Source organism: Pristis pectinata, chromosome 4 (genome assembly GCF_009764475.1).
Source record: "Pristis pectinata isolate sPriPec2 chromosome 4, sPriPec2.1.pri, whole genome shotgun sequence".
Lineage (NCBI taxonomy): Eukaryota > Metazoa > Chordata > Chondrichthyes > Rhinopristiformes > Pristidae > Pristis > Pristis pectinata.
In genome coordinates, this window is record NC_067408.1 from 101142199 (window position 1) to 101165093 (window position 22895).

Below are 22895 nucleotides of genomic sequence, written 5' to 3' on the forward strand. Positions count from 1 at the left end.
TTAACTAAATGAAGAATTTTCTTCCAAGTCTCTGTAGGTATAGACGTCTGGAGTTCGCTTTCCCATTCGTTCTTAATTTTGTCCAGTGGTTCTGGACGTATTTTCATAATTAGATCATAGGTTATTGCTATCAAGCCCTTCTGACAAGGATTAAAACCTAAAATTTTTTCCGTAATTTCAGTTTTGTAAGGTGTCGGAAAAGAGGGTATAGTAGCTTTTAAAAAATTTCTAATCTGCAAATATCGAAAAAAGTGTGATCTAGGCAAATCGTATTTGTTAAACAATTGTTCAAAAGATGAAAAACAGTTATCAATGAATAAATCACAAAAACATACTATTCCCTTCCTTTTCCATATGGAAAAAGCTGAGTCAACTCTGGATGGATGAAAAAAAAATTAGATTGAATGGGACTTGACAGATTAAATTTATTCAATCCAAAAAATTTACGAAATTGAAACCATATTCATATTGTATGTTTAACAGTTGGGTTAATCATATGTTTACTTAATTTGGTAAGTGCAAAAGGGAGTGAAGCTCCTAAAATAGAAACTAGTGAAAATTCAAGTACTGATTGGGACTCAAATTGTACCCATTTGGGGCATTGAATTACATTAGAATCTTGTATCCAAAAGATTAAATATCTGATATTGATTGCCCAATAATATAATCTAAAGTTAGGCAAGGCCATACCACCATCCTTTTTTAGTTTTTGTAAATATTTCTTACTTAACCTTGGGTTTTTATTCTGCTAAATATATGAAAGAATTTAGAATCAATTGTGTCAAAAAAAGATTTCAGGACAAAAGTTGGAATCGCTTGAAATAAATATAAAAATTTTGGTAAAATATTCATCTTAACCGCATTAATTCGGCCTACCAATGATAAAGACAGTGGGGACCATTTAGTAAATAATTGTTTAACATGGTCAATTAAAGGCAGTAGATTAGCTTTAAATAAGTCCTTATGTTTCTTGGTAATTTTAACACCTAAATACATAAAATAGTTACCAATCTAAAAGGTAATTGCCTATAAATTGGGGTTTGCATATTTAATGGAAAAGGTTCGCTCTTATTAAAATTTAATCTATAGCCAGAAAAAACACTAAACTGATCTAATAGTGATAGTACTGCGGGGATAGATTCCTCCGGATTAGAAATATAAAGTAACAGGTCATCTGCGTAAAGAGATATCTTATGAATCTTCTGTCCACGAGTAATGCCACATAAATTTGAAGAATCCCGAAGTGCAATAGCCAAGGGTTCTAAAGCAGTATCAAATAATAAAGGGCTTAATGGTACCTCGAGAAAGGCTAAGAGGAGATCTTTGATTATTAGTAAGTATTGAAGCCATAGGTGCATAATAAATCATTTTAATCGCAGATATAAATTTAGGGCTAAAATTAAATTTTTGAAGTGTATTGAATAGATATTCCCATTCGACTCCGTCAAACGCCTTTTCAGCATCTAGTGAAACAACACATTCTGGAATTTGGGATGAAGGGGTATATATAATATTCATTAATCTCCTGATATTAAAATGTAGATAACGATTCTAAATAAATCCTGTCTGGTCTTCAGAGATAATTTGTGGAAGAACCTTTTCCAATCTAAAGGCCAATATTTTGGAAAATATTTTGGAATCTACTTTTAGTAAAGAAATAGGTCTATAAGATGCACAATCAGTGGGATCTTTATCCTTTTTAAGAATTAAAGATATAGTTGCTTCCTGGAAAGATTGTGGTAGTTTACCCACTGATAGGGCATCTTTAAAAATTTTGGCTAACCAGGGAACAAGAATATCAGAAAAGGACTTAAAAAAAATTCAGCTGTATATCTATTAGGGCCGGGTGCTTTACTCGAATTCATTGAAAATATTACTTTCTTTATTTCTTCCTCCGAAATGGGAGCATCTAATTTAGAGCGTTCATTTAAAGATAATTGGGGAGTCTTCAAATCTCTTAAAAATTCATGTATTAACGTAGGATCCTCAGGGGATTCTGATTGGTATAAAGAAGAATAAAATTCTTGAAAGGATTTGTTAATTTGAACTTGATCTATCGTGTAGGTACCATCTGGTTTATGAATTTTATTAATCTGACGTTTAGATAAAGTAGCTTTCAATTGGTTGGCCAATAATTTACCAGATTTGTCACCATGTATATAAAATTGACTTTTGTTTTTAAGTAGTAGATTTTCAATTGAAGATGTTAATAATAAACTATGTTGTAGTTGAGTTCTGTTCTCTTTTTAAAAAGCTCCAGATTAGGAGCAACAGAATATTTTTTATCGATTTCTTTAATCTTGTCAGCTAATATACGTATTTCGTTATTAGTTCGTTTTTTCAATCCAGCGGAATATGAAATAATTTGACCACGGATGTATGCTTTAAAAGTATCCCACATTATCCCACTGGAGATTTCTTCAGTAAAATTAGTTAAAAAGAAAAATGAAATCTGTTCTTTAATAAATTGGACGAAATCTAAATCTTGTAATAGCGAAGGGTTAAATCGCCATTGTCTGGTAATTTAATTGATAATCTCAATGGTGCATGATCAGAAATGGCAATTGCATCGTGTCTGCAGTCCATAGTAAGTGGAGCTAGTCTAGCATCAATAAAAAAATAATCAATCCTTGAGTAATTATGGTAGACATGAGAAAAGAATGAAAATTCTTTATCATATGGGTGTAGAAATCTCCAAACATCTAAGATTCCGGATTCAACTAAAAAGAAAAAGAAGAAATCGATTATCAATTTTCCCTCCTCTAACTCAGCCTTGTCTATTTAAATAAAAGTATCTATTTGCAAAATAATTGTCTATTATGTAGGTAAAGTCAAATGATTTTATGATCTGTTGGGACTAGTGAATTATGGAATGTCTTAATTGAGTGCTGTGCAACAAATAATTTTAGTAAAAGAACTATAATTATTAAGTAAACATCAGATTGGACAGATGGTATACTCGCTTTCTGCACATTAATGTAAGAGTGTTAGTATTGTGAAATAAAATATTTTAGCATCTGTACTTCCAGAGTAAGTACAGTAAAAATTATATGGCTGAAATCTGCCTCAACCAGACCTTCAGTAAGGCATACAAAAGCAAGATGCTGCAAATACTGGAAATCTAATTTTTTTTTAATGCAAAATGTAATTAGCAAGTCATACTCAGTAAACCATGCTTTTTTCTTCACTTTCTGCAAGTGTGCTATTTACACGTCTTGCACCAATGATCAGTGGTTTCCCCGAGTTAAGTTATTATAAGGTATGGAATTTTTATGTTCCTGGTAATTTAGTGATCCACTGTACAGAAATGCTATCACTGTACTTAATAATCCCCAAGTCAAACTAGTGAGAAATCTTCAAACAAAAGTGTTTCTGTTATTATCTTGATAATAGAATGTGCAAGAACAGAGCAGAAAAGTTAGATCAAAATAATTAGAACAAATTTTGACAAGAGCCAAGATCTAGAAAACACAATCTGCATAGCATATTGCTATAGTTTACTACTCAAAACAGAAGCTTGCTATTATGTACATTAGACTGATAACATTTCCTGTTACTTGTCTAAACAATAAATGATTTAACAGAGTGATGGTTTGCAGGATTATCTCACCAAAGGATTAGCTCCAAATGATGGCTTTCTTCCTTCATATTCTCGTAGCAAGTCAACCTAATAGCATAATTAGGCAAGTATGATTAACCTATCAGATTACCATCTCTAGCACAAAGGAGTGACTTGATTACAAACATGCATTGCCAGCTGTATTTTTGTAGTGGCCTCAACACCAAAGAAAATCAATCCATTTATCAATTCCCCATCACAACATCTCCATCTCACCAAGAAGGTAGTTGCTTGCTGTCAAACTGACAAGATATATATGAAACTTACAGCATTCCAGCAGTAACTATACTTAAAATAAGCATATCATTGGCTTTAAACTGTTTTGTCCACTGGTGAAATTAGAGCAGAGCATGAGTGTTTTGTGATCATTTTCCTGCTCTCAAAATGGATCTCATCAAATGGTGTTATCAATAGTTTTAACTGATAAGGTTTAGTTGAGATGTGTGCTTCTGCAATCACTTCATGATAGACAATTATTTCTGTGTATTGGAACACATTTTGTTGTGCCTGGTCTTCAACTGAAGCCTTCCCAATAACTGCTCTTTTAGTATTAAGAGTAGAGCAAGGAAATCTTCCATTGGTAAATGAAAATCAGATGCTGGAAATCTAAAATGAAAATAGAAAATGCTCAGCAAGTTGGACAGCATCGAGGATAGAGAAACAGTTAATGATTCAGGTTGAAGTTCAGGCAAAGGATCTTCAACCTGAAAAATTAACTCACTTTCCATAGATGCTGCCTGACCTGCTGAGTATTTTCAGCATTTTCTGTTTTTACTCCATATTTATCATCAGCCGTACCAACATTCATCTCCAGTCAAAACCCGTCTGTTGATCACTAATGTGGTAGTCATTTCATACACACGATTACAAAGTTTGTCTATAGAATGCTTCATAATACAGTGACTATGCTTCAAAGTAATTGTTTGCTTTTGAGGCCATATGGAATATTTCACCATCTCTGATGTCAGTTAAATTAAAATCTTTGTAATATTTATTTTTGTAGAAAGTGTGGTCAACTGCTACAAGTTTGTGGACACGAATGCTTTTGGACTAACTGCGGCATCTCTTAGCAGTTATGATCCTAAAATAAGAGCTGCTGCTTATCATATACTGGGTAATTACCGCACACATCTGGAGGCTGCTCATTTTAAGGAGAGGCGGCAAGTAAGTGGAATATAATGTACAGCAAACCTTTACAAGTGCCTGGAATCCTCCCAAATATATATACTCAGTCCATTCAACTATTCTGGATTTAGATTTTCAAGCAGTAATCAACGTTTTCTTCCAAGTCCAGGAGTAAACTGTGTTGACATCATTACTTGGTTTTAAAAAAAGGAATGCAGGTTTTAGTTTTTAAAAAGTCCCAAAATGAGCTAATTTAGACACTTTTGCAAATCATGCACTGAGAGAGCACAACTACTAAATGACACTTCGAAATCTCACATCAAAGACCTCTAATAAAATGAGAGATCTTTGCCTGTTTGTGCAAAGTTGCAATCAACAGACACAAAATTTGGAAAGTCATTGCTGATCAACAAGTGCCTGCTTCTGAAATAGAGTCAGTGCAACGTTACTTTTAATTTTACTCCGAGTTGGACATAGCTGATGGTCAGTCAAAAATATATTTTTCACTCTTCTTCCCTCTGTCTTTTATACCACCACTTTGCAATCCTCCTTGGGAAGATTAGAAAGGTCTAAGCCATCATGACATGATGTGTCATCAGCGCCATGGCAAGCCCTCAATCACAGTGATAAGCAGCAATACTACACAAGTTGTAAACACTGTACATTTTTTCAATTTTCAACTCTACCTGTGACCATATTCAATTCTTAGCACAAATCTGACTGCTGTTGTTGATACCTTGGGATGTTTTAACCTCTTACACGGTAAAGTGGCATTATTTGTTTTCATGTTGTTGTGATCATTTATACTCTTATTCAGGTTCTTTTTCCAGTATTTTATTTCAGGGTTTGACTAGGGGTCTCTAAATTTATTCCTGATGTTATTTGAATATGTCATACACCACCAGTGCATGCAGAGATAAAGTATGAAACCTTACTCAAAGTGGGAAATCAGAACAGGTCTAAAAGATGGACACTAGTTTTGAAAGATAGGAATGTCAGAATGCTTAAAAGGAGAAAAAAGTCATGGTCCAACTTGTTTACTTTCTGTTATGCAGTTAGCCATGTGCTTCAACAATAATGGTGTTGTTGACTTATCATAGGAATTAATCTCTTTTAATTAGTTTATGGCAAAAACATAGCAGGAAGAAAATACCAACATTTTAAAGAATTTTAGAAACAATAGATTTAAAGTCAGCAATTCCCAGAGCATTTATATGCAACTAAAAATGTCTCCACTACTGTTTCCCTGTTCTCTGAAACAAAACTACCTGACTTCCATTTAAGTGAATTAATGGTAATTGCTTCCACAATCTTTCTAGGGAGTCAGTTCGATTGATTGAATATTTGTTCATTGAAATATTCCATCCCTTGCATAGTTTTGAATTTGTCCTTGTAGCTGCAAAATGATTCTTTTGTTCTGAACAAAGTGAAGTAGCTTGTCATGTTTACATTACTTAATCCGTTTTAGAATCCAAAAAACAAGTAATCATATTACCACTCAAACATCTTTTCCAGTGAAAATATGCCAGTTTGCATTGTTGCATTGTTGTTCATACCAGTGGAAACTTCCCCCCCACCCCCAGCAGCATGTCATACTCATACTTTTTTCCATGCCTTTTCAATAACTTAGTCTCCTCTATATACTGCAGTAATCAGAACTGTATACAGTGTTTCAGTTTATAAACCAATGGTTTATAAAGTGACAATTCTGCCTCATCGTTTTTAACCAGTATTGTTCTTTTTTACTAGATTGCAACTGTTTTGCTTTACTATCACTAAAATGGTTTTAATTTATTATCAGTCATGACTCTCTGATTGCTTACATTTTCCTTGCCCAATATTTTCTTTCCACCTGTGTTATTGGGCTCATAGTTTTGCTTTCAACCACAGCTGAGTGCCCAAAACTTGAGTAATGTCCCGCAAATTTGTTATGGTGGATAATTTCTCTCTCTTCTCTGTTGTCTAGCTGCTGTATCTGTTGGATGTTGTGAAAAATGGGATCCGAGAACCTAATCTCAGGTTAACATTTTGCTTGGCGTTTTATATTGCCAAAGTTGCACAACAGATGCTGAAACCAGGTTAGTGAAAATAGTGCTTTCAACTTTCTGCTGTCAGTTAAAAGTGTGTGATATCATAACCACTCCAAGGCAGAAAATGATATGGGACCGATATATGTTGAGACAGAATTAAAAATTTTTCCACTTAGTTTAGGAAGGGTTTCCAAATGGTGTTTTACATAATTGATGTTGTGAAGATCTCATTGAGCTGAGTTCCTCCAACATATTGTGTATGTTGCTCCAGATTTCCAGCATCTGCAGTCTCTCTTTTGTCTCCATGTTCCCTTTGATCTCAGCCTCTGCACATTGAAGGGCAGGTCTGAGCTGCGCTAGAGGTCAAATATCTTCACATCTGGACATCTGTTAAGTCTAGTGGAAGACACTGATGTGCTAAGCTGTTTGGTACTTTGACACTGTTGTATGCTTGTACAGATTTCTCAGAGTTCCTGATCTTCAATGTGGAAAATTGCTGGTGGATTTGCCAGGAATTTATAGAACAAAATATTTTTGTTGTCAAAATTCAGAAATAAAATGTATTTTCCAAACCCTTTATTAATGATTAATGCCTTTTAGTATCTATTTTGATCAGAAATATGAGCAGAGATATTTATAGTTATTTGCAGAATTTTAAAAATCAATTCCTCAATGAATAGACAACTACAACCATGCTGGGTAGGAACAAAATAGGGTAAGGAGGAAAATGGTGGAAAATATTACATTTTTCCTAAACAAAATACTGCAAATGCTCAGTTCTGATGTAGGGGCATTGACCTGAAACATTGTTTTGCTGAAAGAGCATCGATTTGACGCTTTAGTTTTGTTTCTCCCCCTCTCTAGTTATTGCCTAACCTGCTGAAAGTTTTCAGCATTATCTGTTTTCATGTAATGCTAAATTTTAGTTGATTAGCATCAGTCTTTGCAACCTAGTAAAAGTTCACTAAATCTCAAAGACAAGATCGAAACAGTTAAAAGAGTTCCTGCAATATTTGCAAATAGTTGGTATTTTTGCATAAATGCTTAAGATGCATTTTCTGAACAACCACACTCTGAATACACTTTACATTTATTAGCTACTTAGGTTCAAATTCAGCAATATATAAGAGGGTTCATTTAGGTAAATTGATAAACTCAGCATATGTCAAATGGCATCATTGTCAATATTACTTGTTCCATTGCTATCTGTGCAAAATCTTAAGGAGGACTGGTTAGAAAATGAGGATCAGAAGAAGCAAAGCCTTCAAGTCTGCTTGTTTAACAGATTATATATAACTTGTATCACAAGAGGTTCTCCTTTAATCTCATATGGGATGTGGCCCTGAAAGTAATGAAAAGTATAATTTTAGATTTACAATGCTGCCACTATGCTACTCAAACTTTATTGATCGTATTTTGCAAAGAAACTTTTTCAATGGTTTCAGTAGAGTTGGAATATCACAATGCTTCATTGAGGTATCTTCATCTCTTGTCTATCTATACATTGCATCTCCCATTCCCCAATGTTCAAACAATTCTTTGATTTGTTGCTTTTGGTAGGTATCTGTCCGAACACTGAAGCTGTGAATTTTGGGTTAATTGACTCTTTTAATTCCAGAATGCATTATTTAATTCCATGAAATTAAAATAGGTTTAAGGAACCTGCTGACCAAACAGAATGATAAGGCAGAGACAAGACCATTCAGCCGATTGTGCATGTGTTGGCCCTATGAAAGACATATTAATTTAGCTTAATGTCTCTAATTTCACCAAATCCCTGTAACTGGTATGCCTTCGAAGTATTTATTCAATTTTTTTTTTGAAAATTCCTATGATATATGTTTTCACTACTCTTTCAAAATATGGATTCTAAATCATACCATTCTGCTATGTGACACAATTCATTATCTCTACCATGGTTCTTTCAGCAGATATCTTGAATCTGTCTCTTCTGGTACCAATTCTCCTACTAGTGAAAAAGTTACTATCTCTGTATCCTATGGAAATAGCTCAAATTTTTTTATCATTTGTATTCAGACTTGGCAAAATTTGATTCTTTTAGCATTAAATAATTCCAATACATAAAATTATTGTTTTTAGGCATTTATTTTAATTTTTATTGATTTAAAAGTTCAGAATTGCACAAAATTTAGGGGTTTGGGAGGCAAACAGTTTAGCAATGTCTATATACTATTAAAAGCTTTATATAATTACCTGTCAAAATATAAAAAGTAGATGTGTGAAAATCAATAATATAAATTTTGCCTGCTATAAATAATTGTTCATGTAGTAGTTATATTGCATTCAAATAAAATTGAAAATACAAATTTGACCATGTTGGGTTGTCTGCTCACTATTAACGACTGAAATTTTTTTCTTTGAATGTAAGGTGAAATAAGCACTTACCAACAAAAATCACATCCTGCCAAGCCTAGTGTTAAAACTTTTCTATAACTTTCTCTATGCTGAAGTGAGCAACCCCATCTTCTCTGATCTCTCCATATAACTGTAGTCCTTTATTTCTGGTTCCATTCCATCAAATGGCATCTATAAATTATCAGTGAAATTGTGTTTATATTATCAGTTGCATCCAGTTACCTGTGTACCTATTTGATGTATCATACCAAATATAATTTTATTTAATTTGTTTCCAATTCAGTCATATTTCAGCTTTCAACATAATCATATTCAGGCTGTCACATTCTGATCTAGCCGGTTTAATATCCTTTTAAATTGCAGATTGTTGAATAATCTTTCAGTTCTTTCAATTTAAGCAAGTCACTTGTTGAACTGCAATATGTTTTGATGGAGTGTGCAGCAAAGTATACCAAGGTTTGTGGCTTCAGGTAGCAGTGCAACGGATCATTGTAGGAATTATAAATAATATCAAGGATACTGCTGCATACTCCTTCTGTGATGATAAATAATATAAAAAAAGGATATCTTTGTTCCATTTCCAGTAATCTGGAAGAACTGAAATGCAAATTCAGGTGATATTTTTGAGTCCTTTGTTTAACAGTGGTTCTTAAGCCAGTTAAAAAAAAAGACCTAATGATGTAATTTTAAGAAGTGTTTGTATTGTATAATGAATTATAATAAACATCGATCGTTTGAATAATATGTAATTTGACATAAATTTACAGTTGTAGTGGCTCTTGTGGATAATGTCTTGCACCCGGTTCTACAGATACAACTGAATAAGTTTAACTGCATGGTTTGTAGTTTCTGGTTCAAACATAAAATGTGTATAACTTGACTTGTTTTTCATCTTTGCCACATTAACTACAGTTAAACATTTAAATGTTGGGTGTCTAATCGCCTTTGTGTAAACAATATTGTACTAATTGCCTGCCATGGACCTTAGCCCTTGACATAAAAGTCAACATTATTCTAAATACTTAGCGAGGAGTCTCAACTGTTCATGTGTTTATCAGGTTTTAAAAATGATTCTATTATGACAAGTTTAAAGCAATTTTAATGCAGAACAAATGACTTCAAAACTGGAACAAAGTTCAACTTTCCTGAAAACGAAAGGGTTGTCGTTGATTAAAGATAACTTAATTTGCAATTAAAGAGGAAAGGTCAGATCTAAGAATAAATGTTAAGTTTAAAAGCTAACTTTTCTATTGTCAGTATGGGTTTTCCTTGTTAAAATAAATGTATTTTTCCTCACTTCCCAATAGAGGAACACATGTATATGAAGATTAATCATTTCCTTCTGGCACATCAATATTTGGACTTAAATAAAGTGCCTGGATTTTTTAAGCTTTTCTACAGCTTTAATATGGAGGTAAAATTATTCTACTTTTTCTTTCTGAGCACTTGGTGATGGAAGAGCAATTAAAATACAGCATTCCAAAAACGTAATTAAACTTTTTATGTAAATGCAATAAGTAGTACATCAATGAGCCATGCAAGTCAAGAAGGTTTCTGATTCAATTCCTGTAAACATAAGACAGTACAGCACAGGAACAGGCCCTTCAGCCCACGATGTCTGTGCTGACCATGATGACAGTTAAACTGCACATCTGCCAGGATATGGTCTACATCCCTCAATTCCCTGCCTGTTCATGTGTCTCTCCAAATGACTCTTAAATGTGGTTATCATATCTGCTTCCACCACTTCCCCTGGCAGCATGTTCCAGGCACCAGCCACACTCTATATAATTTGCAGTATAAGTCTCCTTTAAACTTTTCCCCTCTCACTTAAACCTATGCCCTCTAGTATTTGACATTTCCACCCCAGGACAAAGACTCTGACTATCTACCCTTATATCAGGTTGCCCATTAGCCTCCGACGCTCCAGGGAAAACAATCCAATTTTGTCCAACCTTTCCTCACAGCTGTTTTCTAATCCAGGCAACATCTTGGGGAGCTTCTTCTGCACCATCTCCATAGCCTCCACATCATTCCTGTAATGCGGCAACCAAAACTGCACACAATACTCCAAATGTGGTCTGAACAATGTTTCACACGGCTGCAACATCCTGACTTTTATGCTCAATGTCCCCACCAAAGAAGGCAAGCATGCCATGCACCTTCATTGCCCCCCTATCCACTTGTGTTGCCACTTTCAGGGAACTACATACTTGCACCCTAAGATCCCTCTGTACATCAAGCCAGATGTGAATCCAAGTTTAAAGCAAGACAAGTCCAGGGTGTTGTTCTCACGCCTTGTAACAATCTACCTGGAAGCACCTATTTAGCAATTGCTTTTGGAAAGATAGAGGATTGAACTTGGCAGTGATGTCCCCATGGGAAATGCATCCACTAAAATTTATTAGTAAAACCTATTTGACAAATGGCTTCCAAGTTTATTTCCCATTTCACATGAAGCCATTGCAGACACTGTCTTCATTAGAGAGATTAGAGGAGCAAATTAATGATTACACAATACCGATCAAATCAAAAAGTAGAAGTTTCCCGTTTCAGTGTTTAACATATTTGGGGTGGAATTGCTATTGGGCCATCACAGTGATCTAAATGATCTCCTATATCTAAACTTCCATGGTGGAAAGTGCATATTGATTTCATCTTTCATCCCTTATTTTGTTCTCTTACAGCATAAAATTGAACGTGAATGGATTCTCGACCTCCTTATCAATAGTTTAAAGGACAAGCATTGCTTTGAGCTTTGCAATCATCAGAAAATAGTCCATGTTCTCTTAGGTTTTTTTAACAGCCCATTGTGTGATGAGACAGCAGAGGTAAGATGTTGTTTCCACTTGGAAGTAAAATAGCTGTAAAATTAACTATCTGGCTTCATAATCTGCTGCAACATGAGGAAGCCATTGTTATATTTTGTTTGGCGATTAAATGTCCCTCACTTCAAATTATTTTAATGTTTTTCTTTATTTAAAGTACCAGATTATCCAGATTCTATTACGTGCAGCACACATCACAAAAGCAGCATATCAGCTGATCAGAGACCACAACCTACTGACTTGGATATCGCGTATCTTACAGAAAAGGTATGTTCACATTCTACAGCAACAGCAAACAACTCTCTTTCTAATTTATCGAATATATTTTTCATTCAGTTAGGAGTACACTTAAGAGGGAAATCAGGAGGTCAAATAGAGGACATGAGATAGCTTTGGCATATTAGATTAAGGAGAATCCTAAGAGATTTGATAGGTATATTAAAAGCAAAGGGGTAGTAAGGGTCCCCTTAAGGAGCAATGTGGTCATCTATGTGTGGGGCCACAGGAGGTGGACAGGATCTTAAATGAATATTTCTCATCTGTATTTACTGTGGATGGGATCATAGAGAAGAGAAAACTGATGTCTGGAAACATATCCACATTACAATAGAGCAGCTGCAGGTGGTCTTAAAGTGCATAAAAGTAGATAAATCCCCAGGTCCTGACCTGACGAGGACTTTGTGGGAAGCCAGGGAAGAAATTGCTGGGGCTCTGGCTGAGATATTTGGATCGCCGTTAGCCATGGGTGAGGTACTGGAAGACTGGAGGGTGCTAATGTTGTGCCATTATTTAAGAAGGACTGCAAAGACAAGCTAGGGAGCTACAGGCCAGTGAGTGTGACATCAGTGGTGGGAAAGTTACTGGAGGGGATTCTGAGAGACAGGATCTACCTGCATTTGGAAAGTCAAGGTCTGATTAGGGATAGTCAGCGTGGCTTGTGTATGCGAAATTGTGTCTCATAAATTTGATTGAGTTTTTGAAGAAGTGACCAAGAGAATTGATGAGGGCAGGGTGGTATCCCTTGTCTACATGTGCTTTAGTAAGGCCTTTGACAAGGTCCCCCATGGTAGGCTGGTCTCGAAGGTTAGATTAGATACAAAATTGGCCTGGTAGTAGGAGCCAGAGGGTGGTAGTGCAGGGTTGCTTCTCAGATTGGAGGCCTGGGGACTGGTATTCCACAGTGATCAGTGCTGGGTTCACTGTCATTTGTCATCTATATTAACAATATGAATGAGAATGTAGTTGGCATGGTTAGTAAGTTTGCAGATGACACTAACATTGGTGGTATAGTGGACAGTGAAGAAGGGCATCTAAGATTACAACAGGATCTTGATCAACTGGGAAAATGAGCCAAGGAATGGCAGATGGAATTTAACTCAGTCAAGTGTGAAATTTTGGGAGGTTAAGCTAGGGTAGGCTTTGCACAGTAAATGTGGCAGGGCCCTGGAGAATGATGTAGAACTGAGAGACCTAGGGATACAAGAACATAGTTCTCTGAAAGTGGTAACACCAGTAGACAGGAATAGTGAAGAAGGCACTTGGCACACTTAACTTCATCAGTCAAGGCATCAAGTACAAGAGTTGGGACATTGTACTAAATGTCGGTGAGACTGCGCTTGGATGTGTGCAGTTCTGGTGCCCTAACTATAGGAAGGGTGCATAAAAGATTTACAAGGATGTTATCAGGACTGGAGGGCTTGAATTATAAGGAGAGACTGGATAGGCTGTGGCTTTTCCCTGGACCACAGGAGTTTCAGGGGTGGCCGAGGTATATAAAATCATGAGGTGCTTAGATAAAGTGAACGATCATAGTCTTTTTTCCAAGGTGGGGGAGTCTAAATCTAGAGGGCACAGATTTAAGGTGAGAGGGGAAAGGTTTAAAGGGGACCTGAGGGGCAGCTTTTTCCACACACACAGTGGTGGGTATATGGCACAAGCTGCCAGCAGAAGTGGTAGAGGCAGGTACAACTATGTTTAAAAGACATTGTAATGAATAGGAAAGGTTTCGAAGGATATGGGCCAAACGTGGGCAAATAGGACTAGGTGAGGTAGGCACCTTTTGGTCCGCATGGACGAGTGGGCCGAAGGGCCTGTTTCCTTCCTGTATAACTTTGACACTTAAAAAATAATTTATTATCAGGCTATAAATTGTTGAACCGATTTATTTTTAAAATATTGCTCTGTGAAATTCTTTGCACTTTTATGTCCTAATCAATTGTAAAGGAGGTCATATAAACAGCTATGAGAACACAATATAATTCCCGTGATATACTTGGACATCCTGAGATGTGCCGTCCTTATAATGTGATTTACTCATAGCTTTACATTACTTTAATAAACTTTATCAAATATGTTAATTTTATTTGTGAGGTTTGAAATATAGATAATTGTCTGTTGGATATTATTGGAACTAATTTGGATTTCTTTCCCCCCCAGGGTTTTAGAAAACAGACTGATGTCTGATTTAATTTCACTCCTCCACACCTTGTGGCTCACTAACCTGGGAAACAAAGAAACCACTCAAAAGTTTCTACCTTTTCTATTTATAAATGAATTTCTGTTTGTTCTGACTATTCTGATACAACACATTGGGTAAGAAATATGCATTATTCAATGACATTCTTCTGGAAGCTTTTACTTGCTCACATAATATTTATGTTTACCCACTACTTTGCTTGCTGAAATACTTAAAAGCATTGTGTTATGCAACAAAATCCAAGAAAACATATAATGAATAAACAGTCAACCTGTTTTAGAGTGATCTTATTTGAGGGGTGCATTTTGCCGTTATTCACAAATATTTCCTTTTTTTCATCAATGATAACATGGGATCTTCAGAATTCATGCAGAATTTCACCCAACATCATGTCCAGATGCAGCATCTCTGACATTGAGGAGCTCCTTCAGTATGCCATCAGCATGCAAACCTAGATTATGTGATTAAGCCTTCATGTGTATTTGCTCAATGGAAGAAGATAAATGCAAACAGAGCAAGCTGCCACCAAAGTTATTTGTTAAAATATGCCCAGGTGACAGGCAGTTTGACTCCATCCAGAATATCACAAGGAAGGTGGGAAAAAATAGAAGGGGATTTGTACATCTCCACTCAGTATATTAAACTAATACCCCAATGCGTTTTTTTGGCAGGATAAAAATGGAGAACAGAACATTTTCAAAATTTCTGCACACATTGAGTTCTGTTTTACAACATCAACGTGGTGCTTTTGGTGACTACAAGGAGAAAGGATGGATTGTTCTGAATGAAAAAGTTCTGTCTTACACAGAGGCCTTGTTATTGTTACATAAGTGGAGTATTGTAGGAAGGGAGTCCCATGTGCAGGAACTCTTGCAAAATCTGGCTCACAAATACAATGTTAAGGAATTGCAAAGTAAGTTTTTACTTTTAATATAAAAATATTATTCTTCATCTTATTCAGTCTTGTTAAACGATGCAACTATGGGTGCAGTAATGGTATAGTGGTTAAGTTACCAGATATCTGGACTAATAAAATGAAAGCTCAAATCCCACCGTAATATCTCTACTCTTTCAATTCAGTCATTAAATACAGGAAGTTTTAAGAGAATAAATCATGATAATACTCATTAACAAACAGGTTGTAGAAGCCATCTGGCTCACTAACATTGTCCCTTAGTGGGTCTGACCACTATGTGACTCCAGACCTACAGCAATGGGGTTGACTTTTAACTGCCCTCTAGATTGACCTAACATTCAGTCATATTATTACTAAAGCTCACCACAACCTTCTCACTGCTGGCCTTGCCAGTGACACTAACATCTTGAATAGTAAACTCTCTGAAGGTCTTTGGAAAATGTCAGCTGTTTATCAAGGAGTCAACCATTCTACTGATTTTTTTTTAAAGTGTTTTGCATATTACTCAATATATTGTTTTTTTCTCTGGTGTTATGTTAAGAGAAGTGTTCAGCAGGCACTTCTCACTTCTTTGTCTTCCAGAACACTACCTCAACATGGTGGTCTGACATTCACACCTCTAAAACCAATAAAGATCACCTTGCAGTTTCATTGGATGCTTAGTGAAAGGCTACTAGTCTTGCAACTGTTACTTAGATCCAAGTTGTCTTTACCAGGGTAAAGCAAGTTCCATGCACCAACATTTGAAACATCCCCTGGTTGGTGGCCGAAATAACGTGGATAACTTATGAAATATTCATAATTTTTATTTCCCTTAGTTATGATACCATTGTAAATATAGAGAGGTTGATAGCTAATACCTCTACACTGATACCTGCAATAAAGCTACTTATAATTATTTTATACATTTTGACCCTATTTACATGAAAAATATTGCAGATGTTTGAAATCTGAAATAACAATCAAAAACTCTCAGTGGCATGGTAGAATCAGTGGAGAATGAAATAGAGTCAATGTTTCAAAGCGAAGCCCTGGGGTTAGTTTTCATGAAGCATCATAGACCTGAAATGTTAACTCTGCTTCTCCATGTTTTCTGCCTGACCCATTGAGAATTTCATGTATTTTCTATCTTTACTTCAAATTTCTAGCACGTGCAGTATGTTGCTTTCGTATAACCATGCCATTTAGCAGAAGAAGTAAATGCAAGAAGGTCTATTTAAAATGAGGCCAAAATGAATTCATTAGATAGAGGTACTTGCATGTTTTTAGGCTAATATGACAGCACATCTCACTCAATACATTAGCTACTTACAGTTAAAGAAATTCTTCAGGCAAGGTCATAAAAGTCAGTTGATTTTAATGAACTTACAGATTATAAATTATCTGCTGGCACAGTGGTGCAACTGATAGATTTGCTGCCTCACAGTTCCAGCAACCTGAGTTCAATCCCAACCTCTGGTGCTGCTGCCTGTGTGGAGTTTGCATATTCTCCCACATCCCAATGCAGGGTTGATAAGTTAATCGGTCACTGTAAATTGCCCTAAGTGAGTAGCAGAATCTTGGGGGAGATGATGAAGATGTGTGGAAAATAAAATAGGACAAGTATAAATGGGTGCTTGATTGTGGGCACAGTCTTGGGGGCCGAAGTGCCTGTTTTTTTTCTGTATCACTCAATATCTTGTATTTTTATGTTTGTCAGTTTTTTTCTTGTGACTCTGAAGGATATTCAGCAATAAGTAACATTACGTTTTTGCCTTCATAATAAGTAATTGTTTTTCACAGTCTTCTACTTAATAATAAAGAAGATTAAGTTTATAAACTACTTAAGCTATTAGAGACAAGATAAAGCATTAACTCATTTAATGATTAATAATCATAAATATTTAAATGGAAGGTTACTCTTCCCCAAATAAATTGTGTCCTGTATGCTACCACTGATTTTGCCCTTTATATGAATCTTTACAGAAGTTACTAAAGAGAAGAACAAAGCTAAAGGACTTGGTTGGGGAGCAACTCGGTATAGCAGAAAAAAGAGAGAGGAGGTGCAAGAGGATGCAGAAAATGAAGCCGAAGAATCTTGTTTAGAGGAATGCAAAGTTTCATTGAGGTCCATATTCACTAACTGGGATGCACAACTCCCAGATGAAACCATCGACCACCAAGAAAGCCAAGAGGAAGAGGACTGTGCTGTTAAAGCAACAATACACATTGTAGTTCAATGGGTTGTCAAGTCAGCACTTGAAAATCCAATTAGTGAGTCTCAAACTTTCTCATTATTGGGATGGCTTCAGAGAAATCTGTCTCGTGGTGCTGTGACTCAGGAACTTTTGAAAGACAGTATTTTATGGCGTCATCTGCTACAGTTTTACAGTAGAGTTACTAACAATGTAAATGGAGATGATTTGACAGGGAACCATTTGCACCTCTTTACCTGCACTATGCTTCAGCTGCTGGAGGTTCGAGGCTTGACAGACAACTATGTGTACAAGAGTGTTATCCAACCAGTCTGCCTTCCTGCTCTGAAAGGCCAGGATCATGAAAGAAAAGGTGAATATATTATCTTCCCTCAGCCTTTGTTTACCAGTTCCCTTGCTGTGTTTCCAGACTTGTTAAAGAAAGATCCCTGGATGATTTAAACTTTCCTTGAATTTTATTTCTCCCAAATTCATATCCATTCACAGTAATTCATTATTGTAAAATATTTGATCCCAGCTTAGCCATGGTATCAGTGTTTAAAACTTAAAACCCAAACTTTTATTGGACACTGTACCATAAAGTATCTTGATAATTCAGTATTCTAAAATAACATTAATACTGCTTTTTACTCAGGTTTTTGAAAAGTTTCTTATTATCTTTGTTGTATTTACCTTGATGTGTTGCTTATCATGGTAAGGAAAATATGATTATCGTGGCCTGACTGAGTTTAGCTCTTGCCACCAACCGCCTAGCTGAAACTAGCAAAACCTGAAGTGGAGCAACAAACAATCTACTAGAAGAACTCAGTGGGTCGAGCAGCATCTTTGTGGGGAGAGGAATTGTCGACGTTTCAGGTCAAAACCCCAAATCAGAACCAAGGGTGGAGAGGGAAGATAAATAGCACAAAGAGGAGAGGGGGAGTGGAGCAACAGGGGGCCAGTGAGTAATTGGTGGACAGAGGAGTAGTGAAAGGATGACAGGCCGATCAAACAAAGGCTATCAGTGCTGGAATCTGATAAGTTAGAAACCATTTGCAGAGAGGTGAATGGCAGATGGTACCAGGAGAGGGAGCTGGATGGGTGGTATGGAAAGAGGGACAAAATTACGAGGACCAGAGGAGAAGTGGAAGAAGAGAGAGGTGGGGAGAAACACACCAGAGGTGGGGAGAAACACACCGGAGGTGAGCATTACTCAAAATTGGAAAATTCAGTGTTCATTCCATTGGGTTATAGACTACCCAGGTGGAACATAAGGTTACAACCAATCTGTTGGAGGAACTGAAGTGGATCAGGTTAATAATGATTCAGTGAGATTTGAGCTTTAAATTTGTCATTATTTCCAGGGAATAAATACCAATATTTCTGCTGATTCATAAATCCAACCTGATGGGGTCTTTGAAATTGATTTACAAATTTATCTTTTATCCCTTCTGATGCTTTTTTGAACTCTGATTTACACTTCCTTGACTCTTTGTGCTTCAGACAATAATAGCGCAAATGTCTGATGTCATAAAATATGATTAAATAGAATGAACAGATGCTATTGATAGCATCTGATTTGATTTACACTATGTTTTAATGCATTTAATATCCTGTGGCAATATGCATGTTGATTAACTAGATTGAAATTGTACACTAAAATTTTACATAGACATGTTAACTAATTTGTTATCACAGGAAATTAAATTCTTCAGGTAAAAAAAGGTAATATTCTAAGTGTACTAATCATTGTTATAATACCCAGCTTTGTTTCTCAATTGTCCTAAGCTCCAGTAAATCATCATCAATGATTTAAAATTCAGGACTCATTTTCAAATTATAGCGTTTCCTCAATAAATCCAGATAAAGCATTCTTTCTTCAATGTGCTGCCACCTAAAATTTAGTATTAATATAGCTTTTGAAGCCTATATTATTGAGAGGGTTTACTGTTCCTTGCTCATTGGGTATTAGCAGTCTGAATTGTGCTCAATCTGGCTTGCTGCTCATGCTATCCCTATGGCTGTATTTTTTTGCAACACCAACAGTCATATTTTCCTCAAGATCTCACTGCCACAGCCATCCAGTGAGAATGCTGAAGCCTTGCTCCCAGATCAGCCTTGTGACCTTCTTGGCAGCTTGCTGCTTTTGGATTGCTTTTACGTGCCTGACGACTGGATACACTTAAAAACAATTCAAAAGGATTTAAATAATCAAAAATTGAAAATATAATAAATTTACTTAACTTTATATACTATAAATTAATAAAAGTACTAGGATTGAGTAAAATGAAGAAGATATAACACAAACCACTCTTGCACTTAGCTTTTCAATCACTCTACCTACACCAGTTATCCCTGCCATTAAGTCAAAGGTTCTTCTTTGCAATGCACAGCTGTGGAAGTCAACCATAAACTGAGCCATGCCTGCAGCTCACCAACAGTTCTCTGTGGAACTGCCAGCAGCATAATCTCATCACTGTTTCTTTTCTGCTGGTCAGTTTAGTTTTCACATTGCCATATTCATCAGATATTTATTTCCTTTTTTTAAGTGGTCATTTGTTTATTTTTTATATATATATCAACAGATGCTTACCAAAAATAGTATACTGCATGTGAATTTTAAGTTTCATTAACTTAAACCAAACAGATGTATATGGCGACTTTATACTTCTAATGCCTTTTGGATCACCTGAGAATAAATCCCTAATCTCTACAGTGTTGCATACATCAAAGAGCACTAAATTAGATGTCACAAGAGAGACAGCAGATGCTGGAAATCTGCAGCAACACACACAAAATGCTGGAGGAACTCAGCAGGTCAGGCAGCGTCTGTGGAGGGGAATTGAACAGTCGACGTTTCCCAGTCCTGATGAAGGGTCTTGGCCCAAAACGTCGACTGTTCATTCCCCTCCGTAGATGCTGCCTGACCTGCTGAGTTCCTCCATTTTCTGTGTGTTATTCCAGTAAATCAGATGAGTTGCTCATGAATACCTCCATGCAGGTGCCTATTAGAACAACATTCTTTTTATGTGATGTAAGTGCCCTGAAGAGCTCCATAGGAACATAATGATCAAACATTTAACAAAGAATCCTTACGGCAGTTGAGCAGGAGCTTGGTCAAAGTGGTAAATTTTGAGCCCCTTGAACAAAAGATGAGTGGAGGCACTTAGGAAGGATGTTCCCAAATTTGCCAGACAGCTGAAGAAAACATTACAAATGTTTGGGTGAGGGAAATGGGGGAATGCACAGAAGGCTGGGAGGGCTGGGCTAGATAACAGAGGTAGCGATGAATGAGATCTAAGCATGAGTAGCATGATGAAAGACCATATACCACTCTCTCAACTACGAGTGTTCTTGGCTTTAAAGTAGGAATGAGAGAAAATGAAAGAATGTGCACACACCACACCTAACAAGGGTACAGAATTATCCTGTGTAAAAAGTGAAGTGTTTTATATGCAATGGACATTTTTATGGTAACTAATTCTATGTTCTCTCACAGCCGCAGCTTTGGTTCTTCTATCTGATTACTTGTGGGATTCGTGGCTTGGAGGTCAGAAGCCTCAGCTTTTACTGTCTCATGTATCCTTGACCCTGCAAGCCACTGAAGTAACATCAAGGTTTGACAAGAGTACGAAAGAAAAGCAGAAGCCAACCGATGCTATTGTGTCCCTCTGTAAAGACATTAATTTACTTCTTGAAAGGCAGTAGGCGGAAAATTACCTCTTTAGTTACACTTCTAAATTCACAGTTTATTTTGCCGGAGGTTTATTGTTGGTGGGAAAATGTATGATCACACAATTGAATATTTTCAGCATTGTCAAGACATGCAGTATTTTGGATACTAATCTGTCAGCATTGAAAATTTATAAAAATGTTTTTAATAAATTATTATTTCTCTACGAATATCAGTTATTTTGCAAATGAATATTGGTCCTACTTTTCAAATATTTTGATATTTAAATAGTTAAGTAGTACAATACTGACATTTATTTAGGTATAGGAGGCATTACGTAGGTGTTTGCATACAAATAACTTTATGTTTGTTATGACATCTCAACAAAGTCTATTCCTTATGGTCAAGACTTGAAAATCCTTGACAGTTCACTCTTCCAGTCTTTGTACCAGACTATTTTAGAGAAAACAACTTATTCACTATCAACCTATCTTCTATCATTTATCTGTGTTGTAAACCAAACATTGCTCCCATGTATCAAACCATATATCTTGATGGATTCCAGCCTAGTTATTGCAAAACCTACTCTTCCCACACCCCTATAGTTTACTCAGTTGTTTCCCCAAGGATGTGTCTTTGGCCAGCTATTGCTTCTCATCCCTACGCTACCTCTCAGCAACCTCAGTTTCTACATGGATGTTAAAAGACCAGCTCTGATTCACTCTCACTTCTCTTGGCCCCATCCCCTCCATCCAACTCCACTGTATCTAAGCTGTCAGATTGCCTATTCAATATAAGCACTAGATGAGTAGAACATGTTTCCTCTAACATATTGGCAAGACTGAATTTATTGTCTTTGCCTTCACAAATTCCATCTCCATAACACACATTTCGCAGCAACTTATTCCATCCCTCTCCCTGGCAACTATATGAAACTGAAGCAGACTGTTTATAATTTTGGTATCATATTTGACGTGAAATGAACGTTAGATTTAAAATCTGCCTATTTCCATCTTGGTAATATCTCCTGAAGCAGCCCTGCCTCAACCAATCTTTTGCTGAAATCAACAGTGCCTCTATTAAGGCACCATTATTCCAATGTACTCCTGGATGGCCTCACTTGTTCTATTCTCCATACGTTTCTCATTGAAAGCTCTGCTACCAGTGACCTAATTAGGACCAAATCCTATTAATTTTTGCCCGCCCCTGTTCTTGCTGACCTACACTGGCTCCTGATGAAACACTGCCTTGATTTTCAACATTAGAACATAGAACACTACAGCACAGTACAGGCCCTTGGGCCCATGATGTTGTGTCGATATTTTATCCTGCTCTAAGATCTATCTAACCCTTCCCTCCCACATAGCACTCTATTTTTTCCATCATTCATGTGTCTATCTAAGAGTCTCTTAAACGTACCTAATGTATCTGCGCCCAAAACCTCTGCCAGCAGTACGTTCCACACACCCACCACTCTCTGTGTAAAAAAACTTACCCCTGACATCCCCTTATACCTTCCTCCAATCACCTTAAAATTATGTCCCCTCGTGTTAACCATTGTCGCACTGGGAAAAAGTCTCTGTCCACTCGATCTATGCCTCTTATCATCTTGTACACCTCTATCAAGTCACCTCTCATCTTCCTCCTCTCCAAAGAGAAAATCTTTGTTTTCAGAACC

General features: G+C 36.3%; 1 protein-coding gene across 1 annotated transcript in view; it reads left to right on the top strand.

Moving 5' to 3' along the window:
* Positions 1-21443, top strand: part of urb1 (URB1 ribosome biogenesis homolog) — an 83274-nt gene extending 61831 nt beyond the window's left edge. The window contains exons 31-39 of the mRNA XM_052013906.1: positions 4623-4783; positions 6711-6822; positions 10458-10564; positions 11838-11981; positions 12136-12245; positions 14415-14570; positions 15126-15367; positions 17336-17917; positions 21044-21443. Coding sequence (XP_051869866.1) covers positions 4623-4783; positions 6711-6822; positions 10458-10564; positions 11838-11981; positions 12136-12245; positions 14415-14570; positions 15126-15367; positions 17336-17917; positions 21044-21252 — 1823 coding nt within the window. The 3' untranslated portion in view covers positions 21253-21443. The remainder of the gene's footprint in view (positions 1-4622; positions 4784-6710; positions 6823-10457; positions 10565-11837; positions 11982-12135; positions 12246-14414; positions 14571-15125; positions 15368-17335; positions 17918-21043) is intronic.
* The last annotated feature ends 1452 nt before the right edge of the window (positions 21444-22895 follow it).